At 53.4% G+C, this 22480-nt stretch overlaps 1 protein-coding gene across 1 annotated transcript in view; it reads left to right on the plus strand.

Annotated features, from left to right (window-relative positions):
- reln (reelin) overlaps positions 1-22480 on the plus strand; it is a 186768-nt gene that overhangs the window by 146629 nt on the left and 17659 nt on the right. Inside the window, 12 exon segments of the mRNA XM_088645617.1 lie at positions 28-277; positions 13562-13730; positions 14447-14587; positions 15197-15374; positions 15915-16108; positions 16370-16623; positions 18823-18977; positions 19071-19285; positions 20086-20263; positions 20531-20706; positions 21755-21861; positions 22203-22445. Coding sequence (XP_088501743.1) covers positions 28-277; positions 13562-13730; positions 14447-14587; positions 15197-15374; positions 15915-16108; positions 16370-16623; positions 18823-18977; positions 19071-19285; positions 20086-20263; positions 20531-20706; positions 21755-21861; positions 22203-22445 — 2260 coding nt within the window.

The raw sequence follows: 22480 nt of genomic DNA on the forward strand, positions 1-22480 counted from the left end.
TGTGACACTGTGTCTGTCTGGTGCCAGGTGGTGGTGGGCGGCAGTGCCAGCGGCTGGGGCCCGCTGGAGGATGATTTCTCCACCCTGGATGGCCGCTCCTGGCTGCTGCACCCCGGCGGGACCCACATGCCCGTCTGCGGCTCGGACGGCGACGCCTTCGCCTTCATCGAGAAGGCCAGCACGCGCTACGCCGTGAGCACGGACATCAGCCTGGGGCAGAGCTCCTTCATGCAGTTCGACTTCTCGGCCTCCTGCTCCGTCACCAACTCCTGCTACGGTGAGCAGACGGGGCGTGTGGTATAATGAGGGATCAGAGAGAGGGATGAGGGAGAGAGAAGGGCAGTATGAAGGAGTGAGGGATGGAGAGAGAGTGAGGGATGGAGAGAGAGAAGGGCAGTGTGAAGGAGTGAGGGATGGAGAGAGAAGGGCAGTATGAAGGAGTGAGGGATGGAGAGAGAAGGGGCAGTATGAAGGAGTGAGGGATGGAGAGAGAGAAGGGCAGTATGAAGGAGTGAGGGATGGAGAGAGAGAAAGGCAGTATGAAGGAGTGAGGGATGAGGGAGAGAGAAGGGCAGTATGAAGGAGTGAGGGATGAGGGAGAGAAGGGCAGTATGAAGGAGTGAGGGATGAGGGAGAGAAGGGCAGTATGAAGGAGTGAGGGATGAGGGAGAGAAGGGCAGTATGAAGGAGTGAGGGATGAGGGAGAGAGAAGGGCAGTATGAAGGAGTGAGGGATGGAGAGAGAGAAGGGCAGTATGAAGGAGTGAGGGATGAGGGAGAGAGAAGGGCAGTATGAAGGAGTGAAGGATGGAGAGAGAGAAGGGCAGTATGAAGGAGTGAGGGATGGAGAGAGAGAAAGGCAGTATGAAGGAGTGAGGGATGGAGAGAGAGAAGGGCAGTATGAAGGAGTGAGGGATGGGGAGAGAAGGGCAGTATGAAGGAGTGAGGGATGGAGAGAGAGAAGGGCAGTATGAAGGAGTGAGGGATGAGGGAGAGAGAAGGGCAGTATGAAGGAGTGAGGGATGGAGAGAGAGAAGGGCAGTATGAAGGAGTGAGGGATGAGAGAGAGAAGGGCAGTATGAAGGAGTGAGGGATGAGGGAGAGAAGGGCAGTATGAAGGAGTGAGGGATGAGAGAGAGAAGGGCAGTATGAAGGAGTGAGGGATGAGGGAGAGAAGGGCAGTATGAAGGAGTGAGGGATGAGGGAGAGAAGGGCAGTATGAAGGAGTGAGGGATGAGGGAGAGAAGGGCAGTATGAAGGAGTGAGGGATGGAGAGAGAGAAGGGCAGTATGAAGGAGTGAGGGATGAGGGAGAGAGAAGGGCAGTATGAAGGAGTGAGGGATGGAGAGAGAGAAAGGCAGTATGAAGGAGTGAGGGATGAGAGAGAGAAGGGCAGTATGAAGGAGTGAGGGATGGAGAGAGAGAAGGGCAGTATGAAGGAGTGAGGGATGGAGAGAGAGAAGGGCAGTATGAAGGAGTGAGGGATGGAGAGAGAGAAGGGCAGTATGAAGGAGTGAGGGATGAGAGAGAGAAGGGCAGTATGAAGGAGTGAGGGATGAGGGAGAGAGAAGGGCAGTGTGAAGGAGTGAGGGATGGAGAGAGAGAAGGGCAGTATGAAGGAGTGAGGGATGGAGAGAGAAGGGCAGTATGAAGGAGTGAGGGATGGAGAGAGAGAAGGGCAGTATGAAGGAGTGAGGGATGAGGGAGAGAGAAGGGCAGTGTGAAGGAGTGAGGGATGAGGGAGAGAGAAGGGCAGTATGAAGGAGTGAGGGATGGAGAGAGAGAAGGGCAGTATGAAGGAGTGAGGGATGAGGGAGAGAAGGGCAGTATGAAGGAGTGAGGGATGAGGGAGAGAGAAGGGCAGTATGAAGGAGTGAGGGATGGGGGAGAGAGAAGGGCAGTATGAAGGAGTGAGGGATGAGAGAGAGAAGGGCAGTATGAAGGAGTGAGGGATGAGGGAGAGAGAAGGGCAGTGTGAAGGAGTGAGGGATGAGGGAGAGAAGGGCAGTGTGAAGGAGTGAGGGATGAGAGAGAGAAGGGCAGTATGAAGGAGTGAGGGATGAGGGAGAGAAGGGCAGTATGAAGGAGTGAGGGATGAGGGAGAGAGAAGGGCAGTATGAAGGAGTGAGGGATGAGGGAGAGAAGGGCAGTATGAAGGAGTGAGGGATGAGGGAGAGAGAAGGGCAGTGTGAAGGAGTGAGGGATGAGGGAGAGAGAAGGGCAGTATGAAGGAGTGAGGGATGGGGGAGAGAGAAGGGCAGTATGAAGGAGTGAGGGATGAGGGAGAGAAGGGCAGTATGAAGGAGTGAGGGATGAGGGAGAGAGAAGGGCAGTATGAAGGAGTGAGGGATGGAGAGAGAGAAGGGCAGTATGAAGGAGTGAGGGATGAGGGAGAGAGAAGGGCAGTATGAAGGAGTGAGGGATGAGGGAGAGAAGGGCAGTATGAAGGAGTGAGGGATGAGGGAGAGAAGGGCAGTATGAAGGAGTGAGGGATGGAGAGAGAGTGAGGGATGGAGAGAGAAGGGCAGTATGAAGGAGTGAGGGATGGAGAGAGAAGGTCAGTATGAAGGAGTGAGGGATGGGGGAGAGAGAAGGGCAGTATGAAGGAGTGAGGGATGAGGGAGAGAGAAGGGCAGTGTGAAGGAGTGAGGGATGAGGGAGAGAAGGGCAGTATGAAGGAGTGAGGGATGGAGAGAGAGAAGGGCAGTATGAAGGAGTGAGGGATGGAGAGAGAGAAGGGCAGTATGAAGGAGTGAGGGATGGAGAGAGAGAAGGGCAGTATGAAGGAGTGAGGGATGAGGGAGAGAGAAGGGCAGTGTGAAGGAGTGAGGGATGAGGGAGAGAGAAGGGCAGTATGAAGGAGTGAGGGATGGAGAGAGAGAAGGGCAGTATGAAGGAGTGAGGGATGGAGAGAGAGAAGGGCAGTATGAAGGAGTGAGGGATGAGGGAGAGAGAAGGGCAGTATGAAGGAGTGAGGGATGAGAGAGAGAAGGGCAGTATGAAGGAGTGAGGGATGGAGAGAGAGAAGGGCAGTATGAAGGAGTGAGGGATGAGGGAGAGAGAAGGGCAGTATGAAGGAGTGAGGGATGAGAGAGAGAAGGGCAGTATGAAGGAGTGAGGGATGAGGGAGAGAAGGGCAGTATGAAGGAGTGAGGGATGAGGGAGAGAAGGGCAGTATGAAGGAGTGAGGGATGGAGAGAGAGTGAGGGATGGAGAGAGAAGGGCAGTATGAAGGAGTGAGGGATGGAGAGAGAAGGTCAGTATGAAGGAGTGAGGGATGGGGGAGAGAGAAGGGCAGTATGAAGGAGTGAGGGATGAGGGAGAGAGAAGGGCAGTGTGAAGGAGTGAGGGATGAGGGAGAGAAGGGCAGTATGAAGGAGTGAGGGATGGAGAGAGAGTGAGGGATGGAGAGAGAAGGGCAGTATGAAGGAGTGAGGGATGGAGAGAGAAGGTCAGTATGAAGGAGTGAGGGATGAGGGAGAGAGAAGGGCAGTGTGAAGGAGTGAGGGATGGAGAGAGAGAAGGGCAGTATGAAGGAGTGAGGGATGAGGGAGAGAGAAGGGCAGTGTGAAGGAGTGAGGGATGGAGAGAGAAGGGCAGTATGAAGGAGTGAGGGATGGAGAGAGAGAAGGGCAGTATGAAGGAGTGAGGGATGAGGGAGAGAGAAGGGCAGTGTGAAGGAGTGAGGGATGAGGGAGAGAGAAGGGCAGTATGAAGGAGTGAGGGATGGAGAGAGAGAAGGGCAGTATGAAGGAGTGAGGGATGAGGGAGAGAAGGGCAGTATGAAGGAGTGAGGGATGAGGGAGAGAGAAGGGCAGTATGAAGGAGTGAGGGATGAGGGAGAGAGAAGGGCAGTATGAAGGAGTGAGGGATGGAGAGAGAGAAGGACAGTATGAAGGAGTGAGGGATGGAGAGAGAGAAGGGCAGTATGAAGGAGTGAGGGATGAGAGAGAGAAGGGCAGTATGAAGGAGTGAGGGATGGAGAGAGAAGGGCAGTATGAAGGAGTGAGGGATGGAGAGAGAGAAGGGCAGTATGAAGGAGTGAGGGATGGAGAGAGAAGGGCAGTATGAAGGAGTGAGGGATGGAGAGAGAAGGTCAGTATGAAGGAGTGAGGGATGGGGGAGAGAGAAGGGCAGTATGAAGGAGTGAGGGATGAGGGAGAGAGAAGGGCAGTATGAAGGAGTGAGGGATGGAGAGAGAGAAGGGCAGTATGAAGGAGTGAGGGATGGAGAGAGAGAAGGGCAGTATGAAGGAGTGAGGGATGGGGGAGAGAGAAGGGCAGTATGAAGGAGTGAGGGATGGAGAGAGAGAAGGGCAGTATGAAGGAGTGAGGGATGGAGAGAGAGAAGGGCAGTATGAAGGAGTGAGGGATGAGGGAGAGAGAAGGGCAGTATGAAGGAGTGAGGGATGAGGGAGAGAGAAGGGCAGTGTGAAGGAGTGAGGGATGGGGGAGAGAGAAGGGCAGTATGAAGGAGTGAGGGATGAGGGAGAGAGAAGGGCAGTGTGAAGGAGTGAGGGATGAGGGAGAGAAGGGCAGTATGAAGGAGTGAGGGATGAGAGAGAGAAGGGCAGTATGAAGGAGTGAGGGATGAGGGAGAGAGAAGGGCAGTGTGAAGGAGTGAGGGATGAGAGAGAGAAGGGCAGTATGAAGGAGTGAGGGATGAGGGAGAGAGAAGGGCAGTGTGAAGGAGTGAGGGATGAGAGAGAGAAGGGCAGTATGAAGGAGTGAGGGATGGAGAGAGAGAAGGGCAGTATGAAGGAGTGAGGGATGGAGAGAGAGAAGGGCAGTATGAAGGAGTGAGGGATGGAGAGAGAGAAGGGCAGTATGAAGGAGTGAGGGATGAGGGGGAGAGAAGGGCAGTATGAAGGAGTGAGGGATGAGGGAGAGAAGGGCAGTATGAAGGAGTGAGGGATGGAGAGAGAAGGGCAGTATGAAGGAGTGAGGGATGGAGAGAGAAGGGCAGTATGAAGGAGTGAGGGATGGAGAGAGAGAAGGGCAGTATGAAGGAGTGAGGGATGAGGGAGAGAGAAGGGCAGTGTGAAGGAGTGAGGGATGAGGGAGAGAGAAGGTCAGTATGAAGGAGTGAGGGATGAGGGAGAGAGAAGGGCAGTATGAAGGAGTGAGGGATGGAGAGAGAGAAGGGCAGTATGAAGGAGTGAGGGATGGAGAGAGAGAAGGGCAGTATGAAGGAGTGAGGGATGAGAGAGAGAAGGGCAGTATGAAGGAGTGAGGGATGAGGGAGAGAGAAGGGCAGTATGAAGGAGTGAGGGATGAGGGAGAGAGAAGGGCAGTGTGAAGGAGTGAGGGATGGAGAGAGAGAAGGGCAGTATGAAGGAGTGAGGGATGGGGGAGAGAGAAGGTCAGTATGAAGGAGTGAGGGATGGGGGAGAGAGAAGGTCAGTATGAAGGAGTGAGGGATGAGGGAGAGAGAAGGGCAGTATGAAGGAGTGAGGGATGAGGGAGAGAGAAGGGCAGTATGAAGGAGTGAGGGATGGAGAGAGAGAAGAGCAGTATGAAGGAGTGAGGGATGGAGAGAGAGAAGGGCAGTATGAAGGAGTGAGGGATGGAGAGAGAGAAGGGCAGTATGAAGGAGTGAGGGATGAGAGAGAGAAGGGCAGTATGAAGGAGTGAGGGATGAGGGAGAGAGAAGGGCAGTATGAAGGAGTGAGGGATGGGGGAGAGAGAAGGGCAGTATGAAGGAGTGAGGGATGGAGAGAGAGAAGGGCAGTATGAAGGAGTGAGGGATGAGGGAGAGAGAAGGGCAGTGTGAAGGAGTGAGGGATGAGAGAGAGAAGGGCAGTATGAAGGAGTGAGGGATGGAGAGAGAGAAGGGCAGTATGAAGGAGTGAGGGATGGAGAGAGAGAAGGGCAGTATGAAGGAGTGAGGGATGGAGAGAGAGAAGGGCAGTATGAAGGAGTGAGGGATGGAGAGAGAAGGGCAGTATGAAGGAGTGAGGGATGAGGGAGAGAGAAGGGCAGTGTGAAGGAGTGAGGGATGAGAGAGAGAAGGGCAGTATGAAGGAGTGAGGGATGGAGAGAGAGAAGGGCAGTATGAAGGAGTGAGGGATGAGGGAGAGAGAAGGGCAGTGTGAAGGAGTGAGGGATGGAGAGAGAGAAGGGCAGTATGAAGGAGTGAGGGATGGAGAGAGAAGGGCAGTATGAAGGAGTGAGGGATGAGGGAGAGAGAAGGGCAGTGTGAAGGAGTGAGGGATGAGGGAGAGAGAAGGGCAGTATGAAGGAGTGAGGGATGAGGGAGAGAGAAGGGCAGTGTGAAGGAGTGAGGGATGAGGGAGAGAGAAGGGCAGTATGAAGGAGTGAGGGATGGAGAGAGAGAGGGGACAGAGAGAGAGAGAGAGAGAGAGGCAGCACAGAAGATGAGCTCCTAATTTCTTTGAGATTTTATTGTTTTCTGGAACTGAACAAATAGTCTAGGAATAAGGCAACATCTAACAAAACTAAAGAAAACTACAGAAGTAAAGAAATAATTTGCCATTGGGAAAAAAAAAAAATCAACAAAGCGAACATCTAAAAAACTGAAGATCAACTATAAGACACAGCTACACCTGAGGATAAAGGACCTGAGGAAAAACTCCAAAAAGAAAAATCCCCAAGAGATGAAGAGGAACAAACAGAAAAGGAATCATTAAAACAAGGATATAAGAATAAGAAGACAAGAAAGAAAGAAAGAAAGAGAAAAAGTACACCAAAGGAAACAAGAAGGAAAGGGAAAATACAAGCAGCATCAAGAGAAGCCAAGAACTCAGCCATCAACACGAAAAACACCTGGTAAGCCCTGTTCTTTCTTCTCCTTTCTTGAAGAAGCCTCTAAAAAATTGAACTGTTTTGTAGATAAAAGTTTAAAAAGTCTTTAGAAAAAGGTACCTTAAAGTTTAAATTAAACAAAATACCACTTGGGCCCACTACACTCAAAAGGCCAAAGTTGAAGAACCTGTTCCCAAGCAACAGGGGGCTGATTGTATTCAAAACGCCCGAGCCAGGCCGTCTGTTTGCTCTTCTCACCTGGGCCCATTGTATTTAAAAGAGCAAGATGAGTACAGAGCAGAACACAGCCCCACTGGACCAGCCCTGCCCCCTCAGCACAGTACTCCAGTACCCTGAGGACGTGAAAACCGTTAAGACCAGGAAACAGTACAAAGACTCCTGGATGAAAGAAAACCCAGAGACCCTCATTGCTGACTACTGCCAGGCAGGAGAAAAGCACATAAAAACCAACCTGCTCTTTTTTACTGAGCATCCGAATGCCTGGCACACAGCTGTGTGTAAGAATTATACAAACACCACCAGAAGGGGCATCAGCAAAGGCAGGCAAATCTCCATAGGGGGCGACAGCGAGGTAGAAGACACTGTCCTGACTGTCAACACCTACCACAATGGTACAGTGATGATACAGGGCAGTGAGGCCGCTCTGGAGCTTTTCGAGGAAAAGTTCACAGACCTTAAAACACAGGCCGACCTGGAGAAACCTCCCCCAGAAACAGGAGAGAGACCCAGCAGCCTGATGCCCGCCACACCGGAGAGTTCAGCTCCACCTGACTCAGAGCCCACAAACACAGCCTCAGCCACAGAACAGCCCAGCAAAAGTGTAGCCCTCGGCAACACGGAAACACACCACCCGGACACACACAGCCCACACCAACCCCCCTGTGACCACAGCACAGTGCGCCTCCTGAGAGAGAAACTCTCTGCTCTGGAGCTGGACTTCACTGAGTTCAAGGAGCTGATGCTGGGGAGACTCATAGAGGGGCAGACAGCACAACAGCTAAGAGACGAGGTTAACAAACACAGGAACGAATGTAAAACCTCCAACAAACAGCTCAGGGCACAGATGGAGGAGCTGCTGCGGGACAACAGTAAGCTGCAGTCGGAAGTAGCAGAGCTGAGAGAGGAGCTGCAGCTCGCGGAGAGGACAAGCAAGACTCTCAAAGACCAGCTGAGGAAACTCACTACTTCCCACTGCAGCCCTGACTGCAACAGAACAGCCCTGAGACCCAGAACACACAACTCACAACACCCACCACCAACCCGCAAAGACACACCCACCTCCACACAACCTGACACCCCTACAACCCCCACCACCAACTCCCACTTACCCAGTACCCCCACCGTAGCAAACACCACACCCACTGCACCCCCCGGCACCCCAAATCCCCTTACAACTCTACTGCCCAAAAGCACACCCACCTTGCCGAACACTCAGGGTGACCCACACACACACCCGGCCCCACCCAACTCCTCCACCTCACACACTGCACCCCCCCAAGCAGCCCCCCGCCCGGCAGCACAGCGCCCCTCCAGCAGACTGGACACCAGAGGCAGACGCATGGAAGTAGCCCTTCTCATCGACTCCAACGGGAGGTACATCGATGAGCACAGGCTCTTCCCGGGATTACAAACAGCAAAGCTCTGGTGTCCGACGACAGAGAAGGCCCTGCAGCTGCTGTCCAGGTCGGTACTGGGAGCCCCTCAGCACATCATCATCCACACCGGCACCAACGACTTGAGGACCCAGAGGGAGCAGGTGGCCCAGTCCATCAGGAGAGTGGCAGAGAGGGCCATACAGGAGTTCCCTCGCGCCCGAATTGTCATCTCCACCCTGCTGCCGAGACAGGACGAGCAGCACCACACCATCCAGAGAATCAATGCCGAGATCTCACGGTGCTGCGCCCTGCTCCCAAACGTCTATCTGGCCCATCACTCCACCCTTGGACCACAGCATCTACACGACCATAAACACCTCAAAAAACAGACCATTGGACTCTTCACAAAAACTCTAAAAGACACCACACTGGGCAGACACCCAAACAGCATCCCAGAGAGAAACAGGAGGACTACCAGAGGAACGCCCCAGCACCCACACCCCCAACCCAGACCAGCTCAACCCACAAAGAACAGAACCAGCACCACCCTACAGCCCTCCAACCCAGACCAACGACCGAACAGGACCAGAACCAGCGCCCCACCCCATGCCCCTCACCCAGACCAGCAGCTGAACCGGACCAGAACCACAACCCCTCCCCACCCAGCACAACAACAGAGCCGGACCGAGCCCCTCCTGCACAGCTACGCCGCAGCCCTGGCCAGACCAGCAGTCCCGAGTGGTTTGGAGCTGGGAGAAATCCGGCAGCTCCTGAACCTCATCTGCACCCAGCTTATGAGCTGAACTTCCATCACCCACAGCGACAGACAAAAACCCAGCACAATACTTGTTTCTGTTGATGATGTAAATGTCCGACACAAATTTGATACAGTTCCAGAAAACAATAACAAATTGCAAAGATAATTCAAACGATAACAATGAGATCTCTAAAGATAAGTATGTGGAACATTCAGGGTCTGGGCTCGTCAGCATTTGGGCTGAAGAGCACTGATCCTGAATTTATCAAGGATGTAAAGGAGACAGACATCATGATCCTACAGGAGACATGGTGTCGGGGAGACTTGGCTACCCACTGTCCCCCAGGCTACAAGGAGATCATGGTGCCCTCTGTCAAAAAACCCCAAATCACCCGGGGCAGAGACTCCGGGGGGATCATTGTGTGGTACAGAGCGGAGCTCAGTCACTCCATACAATTAGTAAAGAAAGAAGAGTCACGAGTTTGGCTTAAAATCAAAAGAAATACCATCTGTACAGAAAACGAGGTTTTCCTGTGTGCTGTCTACATCCCGCCCTCAGAATCCCCCTACTACAGTGAGGGAATTCTCCCCAGTCTCCACACGGAGATCGGTCACTTCCAGGGCCAGGGAAACGTGCTGCTCTGTGGTGACCTCAACGCACGAACAGGCACACTGGCAGACTTCACCAGCACACAGGGAAATACTCACATATTTGGACAATCACCTCTGTACCACACACCGGTCACCTCACACAGGTGCAGCCATGACACCACGGTCAACAGCACCGGGCGCGAGCTGCTGCAGCTCTGTCAAGGGCTGGGCCTGTACATCGTCAACGGCAGGACTAGAGGGGACTCTCTAGGCAGGTTCACCTACAGCTCAGCTCTGGGCAGCAGTGTGGTGGACTACGCCATCACCGACCTGGACCCCTCCTGTATCAGTGCCTTCACTGTCAGGCCACAAACTCCCCTCTCCGACCACAGCCAGATCACACTCTACATGAAGAGAACACACCAGCACAGAGACACACTGACACAGCCCAGCCAGCTGTATGACCTCAACCAGGCATACAGATGGGACACAGACAGCCTAGACAGATACCAAACTGCACTGGGCCATGACGAAATTCAGACACTGATGGACACATTCCTAAACACTCCGTATCAAACCAACAAATTAGGCATAAACTTGGCCACACAAAAACTAAATCACCTATTCCACAAACTAGCATCAAAATCTAAGCTAAAAACAACTACATCAAAAAACTACCAAAAAACAAAAGCAAAAGAAAAGTGGTTTGATACGGAGTGCAAAAACATCAGAAATGCACTACGAAAAGTCTCAAATGAAAAACACAGACAACCACACAACACAGATCTGCGACTCAGGTACTGTGACATGGTAAAACTTTACAAACACACGCTAAAAAAGAAAAGAAACACATACATAGACAAACAACTTGCAGAAATTGAGGAGTCACTAAATCAGAATTGTTTCTGGGAGAAGTGGAACAACTTAAACAAATCAAAACCAGAAGAATTGGCCATCCAAAATGGAACAATCTGGCAAACATACTTTGAAAATCTCTATGAAAAGCTCCCAAATACAAATCAATCAGACCAAAACACCATTTATGAAAAACTCAAAATTTTGGAATTGGCTATCAAAGACAACCAAAACCCCTTAGACTCCCCAATCACTGAGCAGGAGCTACTGGACAAACTCCAGGCCCTCAGACCACGCAAAGCCTGTGGCCATGATGGAGTCATAAATGAGATGCTGAGACACAGCAGCCCAAAGTTGCAACAAGCCCTGCTCAAACTCCTCAATCTCATCATGACAGCCGGATGTTTCCCCGAGGCCTGGAACCAAGGACTGATCACGCCCATCTATAAGAGTGGAGATAAACTCGATCCCAACAACTACCGGGGCATCTGTGTGAACAGTAACCTGGGGAAGGTATTCTGCAGTATCCTAAATACACGAATACTGGCCTTCCTTACCGAACACAATGTCCTGAGTAAAAGTCAGATTGGCTTCTTGCCAGATCACCGCACATCTGATCACATTTACACCCTACACACACTGATAGACAAACACGTCCACCAAAAACACAAAGGAAAAATTTTTGCCTGCTTTGTCGATTTCAAAAAAGCATTTGACTCGATTTGGCATGAGAGATTGTTTTATAAACTACTCCAAAGTGGCATAGGGGGCAAAGTGTACGACATAATTAAATCAATGTATTCAGAGAGCAAATGTGCAGTGAAAATTGGAAACAAAAGGACTAAATTCTTCACCCAAGGCCGCGGGGTGAGACAGGGCTGCAGCCTGAGCCCAACACTGTTCAATATCTATATCAATGAATTAGCAGGAATGTTGGAGCAGTCTGCAGCTCCTGGTCTTACACTACATGACACAGAAATCAAGTTCCTGCTCTACGCAGATGACCTGGTCCTGCTGTCGCCCACAGAACAGGGGCTGCAGCAGAACCTGGCACTGCTGGAGCAGTACTGTCAGACCTGGGCACTGACAGTCAATCTGGACAAGACCAGAGTTATGGTTTTCCAGAAGAAAGCCAGACCTCAGGGAAACAGGTACAAATTCACACTGAACAACAACACATTGGAGCACACATCCAGCTACACATATCTCGGTCTCACCATCAGCTCTTCTGGGAGTTTTGACCTGGCAGTGAAGGCACTGAGGGAGAAGGCACTCAGGGCTTTCTACGCAATAAGAAGGAGGCTCTTCAACATCAACCCACCAACAAGAATCTGGCTCCAAATATTTGAAAGTGTAATCCAACCCATTGCCCTATACGGCAGTGAAGTTTGGGGTCCCCTCACAGACCAGGATTACACCCAATGGGACAAACACCCCACAGAAACTCTGCACATGGAGATCTGTAGAAACATCCTCCGTGTGCAGAGAAAAACTCCTAACAACGGGTGCAGGGCCGAATTAGGCCAGTACCCACTATTGATAAACATACAGAAGAGAGTATTAAAGTATTGGCTACACCTAAAAAACAGTGACCAAAATTCCTACCACCACAAAGCCCTGCTCAGCCAAGAGCTGAGCCCAAAACAGAGCCCCCTGAGCCAGCTGGTCCTGAGGCTCACCGACCTGAGCCACACCAACACTAACCAGCCTCAGGACAGCACTGCTAGAGCACCACAACCCAGACTCAACCACATCACAGCACAGATCAAACAGCAATATCTCACACACTGGGACACACACACACAAACACAACATAAACTGGAATGCTACAGAACCTTAAACAGACAATACACACTAGCTGAATATTTGACCAAAATAAAAAATAACAAACAGAAACAGACCCTGACGAAGTACAGGCTCAGTGACCACAACCTGGCCATAGAAACTGGGCGACACAGGCAGACCTGGCTGCTCAGAGAGGACAGGCTGTGCTCCCACTGCCAGCAGGGAGAAATAGAGACAGAGGTGCACTTCCTGCTGCACTGTGACAGATACTCTGGGATTAGAGAAACATTCTTCCCGAAATTCAGAAATCTAATCCCAGAGTTCCCACACCTGCCAAAACCACAACAGGTCCCAATCCTACTGGGAGAGGGAGGAGGGAACTCAGTTGATCTGGCAGCCCAGTATGTGATCTCCTGTCACAGCCTGAGGAACAGTGAGTCCGTCTCCCAATAATGCTCCAGCCGCCTACAGTATATGTCGATATTATATAATATGTCTTTGTTGTAAATGTCTGTAACATGTCTGTAGATTTTATTTTACTTCTATTTTTTGTTTTGTTCTATGTTAATTTTATTATTTTTATTTGCTTTGGCAACACTGATTGTACCTATCGGTCATGCTAATAAAGCACCTTGAATTGAATTGAATTGAGAAGGGCAGTATGAAGGAGTGAGGAATGGAGAGAGAGAAGGGCAGTATGAAGGAGTGAGGGATGGAGAGAGAGAAGGGCAGTATGAAGGAGTGAGGGATGAGGGAGAGAAGGGCAGTATGAAGGAGTGAAGGATGGAGAGAGAGAAGGGCAGTATGAAGGAGTGAGGGATGAGGGAGAGAAGGGCAGTATGAAGGAGTGAAGGATGGAGAGAGAGAAGGGCAGTATGAATTAGTGAGGGATGAGGGAGAGAGAAGGACAGTATGAAGGAGTGAAGGATAGAGATAGGGGGATGAGTGAGAGAAGGGGAGAAGGGAGGGATAAAGGATGAGTGGGAGAGAGGAACAAAGAAGGGGTGTGGGAGGGGTAGAGGGCCATGAGAGGGAGACATTAAGACAGAGAGTAGAGGGGGACGAAGGGAGGAAATGAGAGGGAGGAGAGCAGAGCTGAAAGAGGGAGAGAGCAGCTGTGGCAATGTCTTCTGCAACCTGTGGTTTCCTGTCTTGTCTGCTCCTGCTGCCCTTGGTGTCTGCCTCTGCGTGCAGCCATCGAGCTGGAGTTCTCCCTGGATCTGGGCATGTCCTGGCAGCCCCTGCTGAGAGACTGCCTGCCCACCAGCCTGGACTGCTCCAGCTACAGCCTGCAGAGGGTGCTGGTGTCCGACACCTACAACAAGTGGGGGCGCGTCACCCTGCCCATTCCCCCCTACGCCAGGTCAGTGCCTCTGTGCCACTGGCCATTGCCAGACACTTGAGCTCCAGGGCAGGAGGCAGAGGGTGAAGATGCAGAAACATCAGTCAGTGTCAGTGAAAGGATGAAGAAGTGCTGTGAGATCCAGACAGGACAGCAGGAACAAGGGAAGGTCAGAAGTCAGGTCAGAGAACCTGAGAGATTAACGTTTCTGCTGCTCTGTGGCTGTCGTGCTGTTCAGTTTTGGAGGCAGAGTGCTGGGTAGTAATCTATCCAAGAGAAGATTGCAGGGTGGAAGTCAGTTTATCTGCTCCACGACAGCGGCTGTGAGTAAAGTTGGGGCTTTTCCATATTCCTGTGTCCTGAGAGTTATCCTCCCCACTAAACCTCATTTAAAAGAAAAGCTCCTGTAGGTGAGCAACCCATTGCATACCAATTGCTTTACAACTTGGAAATGACTTGTTGGATGTAGGTAGAAAATATCAGAGCTAGAGTCAGCTGTCTTCTTGCTTGTTCTTCAGATCACTCTGATGATACAGAGTGTTGTGGGATCAGGTTTCTGTTTATTTGCCTGGGAACAAATACATGTTTTTTGTCCTTTGGCGATTGCTCCTGCAATGAGACTTGAGCCAGATCTCTGCACGCCAGCCCATGCTCATGAAAGCACTACCCTGTCTCGCCCGCTGGGAGAAACAGCACCGTGCTGATCAAATCTCACCGCCTTCTGCTTGCGCCAACAGGTCGCCTGCCACCCGGTTTCGCTGGTACCAGCCAGCGCCCTTTGACAAACAGCAGACCTGGGCTCTGGACAACCTGTACATTGGCGATGGCTGCCCAGACATGTGCAGCGGGCATGGGCGCTGCCAGCAGGACAGCTGCCTGTGAGTGTCTGTGGGACTGGGTTAGCCACACTGGGGGAGCACAGGGGCGTCAGGAAGCAGGGATGCTGTATGGGGATATAAGGACAAATAAGTACAGTTACATAGGGAAATGGAAATAAAAGGCAGAGACCCGAGTGACGTGAAATTAGTGGTTTGTTATCAATTTCTTTTGTCGTCTTATGTGTTTGCAGGTACGCAAAAAAAAACCCAGGACAGCAAATATTATCTTATCTATTTTAAAACCAGATGGAAGGTGATCTCACCGCCATTGTGCCATCAGTCCAGTGTGAAATACTCAGGATGACATTGAAATAATGACCGCAGTAACCCAGAGCCTAGTCTGTACCGCCTGGGCTCGTTCTTTTTGAAATGGCGACTTGTTTTCATTTTTGGCAGCCCTGCACCGCACAAGTTTTTGTGTGAACGTAAGAGCCGGAGCGGCTCTTTTTCACTGTTGTCTGGATGCTGCGAGTGTGATTTGCAGTCAGATGTGATAGAATTTTCCTTCCACCTATTGTAGCCGCTTTCCGAGTCACATTCACACGAGCGCCAGTTACATACTGTAAAAACCCTGTACACTGACGCCCCCTCGCCTCGCCCCTCCCGCAGGTGTGACCCGGACTGGGGGGGAGAGGACTGCGATGAGCCCCAGGTCACCCTCCCCTCCCAGCTGAAGGACAGTTTTGGTCGGCCCCCCTCGCCGGCCAACTGGCTGCTGCTGACCGGGGGCAAGCTGAGCACCGTGTGTGGGGCGGTGGCGTCGGGGGCAGCGCTACACTTCAGTGGGGTGAGACCAGTCTCCGTCTGACCCTCTCTTTCTCTTATCTGTCTGTCTCCTGCCCTGCTGCTTCCTCCTTCTGTCTTCATTCTCTCTGTGCCAGCAGTGTCTTGTCCTTGTGTCCTTGTGTCCTTGTCCATGTTCTTGTGTCCTTGTCTTTGTCCTTGTATCCCTGTGTCCTTGTGTCCTTGTTCTTGTCCTGGTGTCCTTGTCCTTGTTCTAGTGTCCTTGTCCTTGTATCCCTGTGTCCTGGTGTGCCGGTGTCCTTGTCCTAGTCCCCTTGTCCTAGTCCATGTTCTTGTGTCCTTGTCCTTGTATCCCTGTGTCCTGGTGTGCCAGTGTCCTTGTGTTTTTGTCCTTGTCTTTGTCCCCTTGTCCTAGTCCATGTTCTTGTGTCCTTGTCCTTGTATCCCTGTGTCCTGGTGTGCCGGTGTCCTTGTGTTCTTGTCCTTGTCCTAGTCCATGTTCTCGTGTCCTTGTCCTTGTCCGTGTATCCCTGTGTCCCCACGTCCTTGTTCTTGTTACTATTCCTCTTCTTGCTCTCCTCAGGGCTGCAGTCGCCAGCTGGTCACGGTGGACCTGAACCTGACCAGTGCCGAGTTTATCCAGTTTTACTTCATGTACGGCTGCATGATCCCGCCTAGCAGCCGGAACCAGGGAGTGCTGCTGGACTTCAGCGTGAACGGGGGGATCAGCTGGATTCTGCTCACTGAGATCTTCTATGATCAGTACAGCAAGCCGGGGTAAGACGCTGGAAACTGCCACACCGCGAGCGCACTGTGAGACTGCACGCTGCCGTTTTGTTGCAGATGTGCACCACGCTTTCCCAGTGTCTAAAATATAAAACACAGAATAGATTGCCACGCTCCAGCAGCCAGGGTTTTGAAAATCTGGCCTGATGCCGTAACTGTAGCAGACTTGTCGCGGTCCGCGGGAAGATGGCAAGCTCTTTTGGAATGAAAGGCGTGTGCTTGTAATAGATGTTCCTGCGCTCTTGTTTGCAGGTTTGTGAATGTGCTGCTGCCCCCTGCTGCCCGGGCAGAGGGGGTCCGGGTGCGCTGGTGGCAGCCACAGCACGAGGGAGCAGAGCAGAGCGACTGGGCGCTGGACAATGTGCTGATTGGCGGCTCGGACCCCCACTCCTCCATCCTGGATACCTTCGGGGGTTCGCTGCTGCCCAATCACGAGAGAGCCCCCGCTGACGGCGTGCCCACTGGCCGCATCGCCCTGGAGCCACACCCAGAGGACATTGGCACAGGTAGGAAGAGCTGCTCTGTGGCGGCACTGTGATCTGCCGTGGACTGTGCTGTCGATGCTGATGTCTTAACGACGTGGAAGACGTCCAGTACAGTCTTGCTGGTGACGTCCGATTGGGCCGCTGCATCCGCATGCGCTGCTAGAGAGCTAGTAGAGATTTAACTTGTTTCCACACTGCAGTGCAGAAAGAACCAAGCGACACATTTTGGCTGCCGATCCCCCTTCAGTGAGGGAGAACTGTGTTCGTCTTTCTGCTCTGCAGCGTGGTAAGCTCTGCGGACTAATGACTGCTGTGTGAATCAGAGCTGGAAGGAAGGAAGTAGAGGAGCACAGGCCATTCAAGGAGAGAACATGAGAAAGGTGGCAGGCGAAGAGGAGGCCATCTGGGTCCCGCCAGAAGAAAGACCAAGGAGAGGAGAGCAGGAGGGAGGAGAGAGCAAGAGGAGGGAGAGAGCAGGAGGGAGGGAGGAGAGAGCAAGAGGAGGGAGGAGCAGGAGTGAGGAGAGAGCATGGGGAGACAGGGAGCAGGAGGGAGGAGAGAGCATGAGGAGGGAGGGAGCAAGAGGGAGCAGGAGGGAGCGGGAGAGAGGGAGCAGGAGGGAGGAGAGAGCATGAGGAGACAGGGAGCAAGAGGGAGCAGGAGGGAGCGGGAGAGAGGGAGCAGGAGGGAGGAGAGAGCATGAGGAGACAGGGAGCAAGAGGGAGCAGGAGGGAGGGAGGAGAGAGCATGAGGAGGGAGGAGCAGGAGTGAGGAGAGGGCATGAGGAGACAGGGAGCAGGAGTGAGGAGAGAGCATGAGGAGACGGAGCAGGAGAGAGGAGAGAGCATGAGGAGACAGGGAGCAGGAGGGAGGAGAGAGCAGGAGGGAGACAGGGAGCAGGAGAGAGGAGAGAGCATGAGGAGACAGGGAGCAGGAGTGAGGAGAGAGCATGAGGAGACAGGGAGCAGGAGTGAGGAGAGAGCATGAGGAGACAGGGAGCAGGAGTGAGGAGAGAGCATGAGGAGACAGGGAGCAGGAGTGAGGAGAGAGCATGAGGAGACAGGGAGCAGGAGAGAGGAGAGAGCATGAGGAGACAGGGAGCAGGAGAGAGGAGAGAGCATGAGGAGACAGGGAGCAGTAGTGAGGAGAGAGCATGAGGAGACAGGGAGCAGGAGTGAGGAGAGAGCATGAGGAGACAGGGAGCAAGAGGGAGCAGGAGGGAGGACAGAGCATGAGGAGACAGGGAGCAGGAGTGAGGAGAGAGCATGAGGAGACAGGGAGCAGGAGTGAGGAGAGAGCATGAGGAGACAGGGAGCAGGAGTGAGGAGAGAGCATGAGGAGACAGGGAGCAGGAGGGAGGAGAGAGCATGAGGAGACAGGGAGCAGGAGTGAGGAGAGAGCATGAGGAGACAGGGAGCAGGAGGGAGGAGAGAGCATGAGGAGACAGGGAGCAGGAGGGAGGAGAGAGCATGAGGAGACAGGGAGCAGGAGAGAGGAGAGAGCATGAGGAGGGAGGAGCAGGAGTGAGGAGAGAGCATGAGGAGACAGGGAGCAGGAGGGAGGAGAGAGCATGAGGAGACAGGGAGCAGGAGGGAGGGAGGAGAGAGCATGAGGAGACAGGGAGCAGGAGGGAGGAGAGAGCATGAGGAGACAGGGAGCAGGAGGAGGAGAGAGCATGAGGAGACAGGGAGCAGGAGGGAGGAGAGAGCATGAGGAGACAGGGAGCAGGAGGAGGAGAGAGCATGAGGAGACAGGGAGCAGGAGGGAGGAGAGAACATGAGGAGACAGGGAGCAAGAGGGAGGAGAGAGCATGAGGAGGGAGGGAGCAGGAGGGAGGGAGGAGAGAGCATGAGGAGACAGGGAGCAGGAGTGAGGAGAGAGCATGAGGAGACAGGGAGCAGGAGGGAGGGAGGAGAGAGCATGAGGAGACAGGGAGCAGGAGTGAGGAGAGAGCATGAGGAGACAGGGAGCAGGAGTGAGGAGAGAGCATGAGGAGACAGGGAGCAGGAGGGAGGAGAGGGCATGAGGAGACAGGGAGCAGGAGGGAGGGGAAGTGAAAGCAGATGTGTAGGGACAGAGGACAAGAGTAAAGGAGAACAAGCCAGTGGAGGCCCGTCGGTGGCGAGTATCTAGCTGATCCGAGGATCCCCGGTGCAGAGGGCGCGGCTGCAGGGGCAGTGACCACTGACGCTGGGTGTCCTTCCCCTCCCTGGCCCGCAGTGAGCGAGCACTGGATGTTCCACGAGGACTGCGCGGTGCAGCGCTTCTGCCGCGCCCCGGACGGCGTGATGGTGTGCGGCGGCGCGGACGGGAGGGAGGTGTACGCCGTCACGCATGACATCGTCCCGGCTCGCGGCTGGATCATGCAGTTCAAGGTGAGGTGCCCCCCCCCACACCGCAGGCCTCCACGCGCGCGGGCGGCGGCGTGGCTGACGGTGTGGCGGTGTCTCTCGCCCTGTGCTGTCCAGATTGCCGTGGGCTGCGGGGCGCCGGAGAAGCAGACGGCGAGGCAGGTGCACGTCCAGTACTCGGTAGACTTCGGCGTGTCGTGGCGCTACCTGGTGCCGCAGTGCCTGCCCGCCGAGCCGCGCTGCGCCGGCCAGGTCTCCCAGCCCTCTGTCTTCTTCCCCGCCGCCGGCTGGAAGCGCGTCGTCTTCCCCCTGCCCGACGCCCTGACCGACACGTGAGTCACTGCCGCCTCTGTCCTTCCCGTTCCCAACACACGGTGGCGCTGCAGAGGGGGAGCACTTGGGATTCATCCTTCATTGGCTGCGCTTTCTTAGCAATATCCACTTGGTTTAGTTGGTTGTGGCTTTCCCAAGCAGGTCTTGTATGAAACTAATTCAAAACACTATAATTCATTTTTGCCAGCCTGTCTTGCCCAATCAGAACTCAGATCACAATATGATATTTCCTGAAAATGGGTTTCTACTCGGTTTCTTCTTTGTATGTGAAATTCTGATGCAGAGCATCAGTGGTACCGACTTGCTGCACACCCTGCAGAGTTACTCTGACCTCCCTGCAACCACGTGCCATCTCTGTCCTTGCTCAGAAATGGCCGCAGGGACACAACAGCCAGCAGTGCCATGTCATTCTCTTTATGCAGTCTGAGATCAGGACAGGGCTCACTTTGAACGGCAGTGTAGCGCCATCTAGTGGTGAACCTGCCCCTTTGCCCTTCACATGCCCAGGTACTGTGGAAATGAATGTGCAGGACACTGCAGGTCTTGTTCTCACAGGCAGAATTTCGTTACCGCCCTGCACATCGCTCTTTTACAGTATATAATCATAAACTTTATTTTAGGGTGTATAGTGCCTTTGGAAGTAGCATCTCGAAGCACTTTACAGTAAGAAGAAAAAACGTCTGTGCGCTTCCCCCCTCGTGCTTCGTGTAAGAGCCAGCGAGTTGTAAAGGCCGAGACGGGGTGTCCCCGCAGTGGGGTGGGGGTCTGGGGGTCTCACTGCCTCTCTGTGTGTTTGCAGGCCGGTGCGGTTCCGCTTCTACCAGCAGCACTCGGACGCTCAGTGGGCTATCGACAACTTCTACATCGGGCCGCCCTGTCCGGACCACTGCGGGGGCCACGGCGACTGTCTGCAGCAGCGCTGCCTCTGCGACCCGGGCTTCTCCGGACCCAACTGCTACCTCAGCGCCTCTCTCCGAGTACGGCCCGGGCCCAGAGTCTCTCTCTCAGCCGGTCTCTCTCCACCTCGAGTGGACAGCTGTCTCACAGTGCCGTAGAAAAAGATAGAAGCCTGGATGGGAAGTGGGGCTCATTCGTTCGGAAAGGAAAGATACTGTACATAGGCAGAGGACTTTGAAGAAGTGGTGTAAGACTGTGTCCTGATGGCACACGTAGTAGGAGAACTTCAGCCCCTGACGAGCAGGAGACCGTGATGCCAGTAATAACAGGGTGTCTTTCTTTTGCAGACCTCCCTGAAGGAGCGCTTTGACTGGGAGGGCTCTGCAGGAGACCAGTGGCAGTGCGTGGAGGGGGGGCGCCCCTGTCTGGACTGCGGGGTGCTGGCAGAGGGCACAGCACTGTATTTCGGGGGGGCCAACTCTCGGCAGGCCGTAACCAATGACCTGGACCTCCGGGGAGCCAAGTCAGTCCCTCGTTTCTGCACTCTCTCTTCATCTGTCTCCTCTTCCTCTTCCTCTCTGTCACAAGTCTCTCTGTATCTGTCTCCTCTTCCTCTTCCTCTCCTTCCTCTCTGTCACAAGTCTCTCTTCATCTGTCTCCTCTTCCTCTTCCTCTCTGTCACAAGTCTCTCTGTATCTGTCTCCTCTTCCTCTTCCTCTCTGTCACAAGTCTCTCTGTATCCGTCTCCTCTTCCTCTTCCTCTCTGTCACAAGTCTCTCTGTATCTGTCTCCTCTTCCTCTTCCTCTCTGTCACAAGTCTCTCTTCATCTGTCTCATCTTCCTCTTCCTCTCTGTCACAAGTCTCTCTGTATCTGTCTCCTCTTCCTCTTCCTCTTCCTCTCCTTCCTCTCTGTCACAAGTCTCTCTGTATTTGTCTCCTCTTCCTCTTCCTCTTCCTCTCTGTCACAAGTCTCTCTGTATCTGTCTCCTCTTCCTCTTCCTCTCTGACACAAGTCTCTCTGTATCTGTCTCCTCTTCCTCTTCCTCTTCCTCTCATTCCTCTCTGTCACAAGTCTCTGTATCTGTCTCCTCTTCCTCTTCCTCTCCTTCTCTGTCACAAGTCTCTCTGTATCTGTCTCCTCTTCCTCTCCTTCTCTGTCACAAGTCTCTCTGTATCTGTCTCCTCTTCCTCTTCCTCTCTGTCACAAGTCTCTCTGTATCTGTCTCCTCTTCCTCTTCCTCTCCTTCCTCTCTGTCACAAGTCTCTCTGTATCTGTCTCCTCTTCCTCTTCCTCTCTGTCACAAGTCTCTCTGTATCTGTCTCCTCTTCCTCTTCCTCTCTGTCACAAGTCTCTCTGTATCTGTCTCCTCTTCCTCTTCCTCTCTGTCACAAGTCTCTCTGTATCTGTCTCCTCTCGCTCCCCTTCCTCTATATCACACACCCCTCTTGATCAGTCTCTCTCCTTCTCCTTACTCTCTGTAACACGTCTCTTTATCTCTCCGTCTCTCTCCCTCGCTCTCACCCATCTCTCTTCCCCTCTCCCCCGTCTCCCTCTCCTTGTGTGTGGCAGGTTTGTCGAATACTGGGCAAGGATTGGCAGCGAGGACAACCTGACCACTTGTCACCGGCCATCCTGCCGCAGGGAAGGAGTGCTGCTGGACTACTCCACCGATGGAGGTACACGCCCCTGCATGGCGTACAGGGGACACTGGGAGCAGTGTAGGGAGGAGCCCCCTGTCTGCGTGGCAGAGATCAGGCTCCGAACTCCAGCCCTTGAGCGCTGGGATGACTCGTTCCATTCTTCACCAAACATCCTGCACACAACTCCCTGTACACGTGTCTTGTGATAGCAGGAGCACAGAAGCAGCAGGTGAAGACGGCAGGTCTTCACAAAGCTTTGACAGCTTGAAGTGGGAGTGAGACGGGAGGCAGCGTGGCCCAGTACTCGGAGGCAAAGGATTAGAAGAAGGTATCCGGGTCGATTCTCTGCGTCTGAGGCTGTCTGTCACGCTTTGCAGGTGTGTCTTGGACGCTCCTTCACGAGATGGACTACCTGAAGTATATCTCTGTGCGGAGGGATTACATCGTGCTGCCACTGGGGGCGCTCACTAACGCCACGCGCTTGCGCTGGTGGCAGCCCTTCGCCATGGAAACCGGCCTGGCCACACCCAGCCTGGAGCGTGCTCAGTGGGCCATCGACAATATCTTGATCGGCGGCTCTGACATCAATCCCAGCAGCCTGCTGGACACCTTTGATGACGGTGAGCAAACCCCACACCTCAGTCCTGTACCATTT

The sequence above is a fragment of the Lepisosteus platostomus genome, chromosome 9, assembly GCF_059453375.1.
Source record: "Lepisosteus platostomus isolate fLepPlt1 chromosome 9, fLepPlt1.hap1, whole genome shotgun sequence".
NCBI classification, from domain to species: domain Eukaryota; kingdom Metazoa; phylum Chordata; class Actinopteri; order Semionotiformes; family Lepisosteidae; genus Lepisosteus; species Lepisosteus platostomus.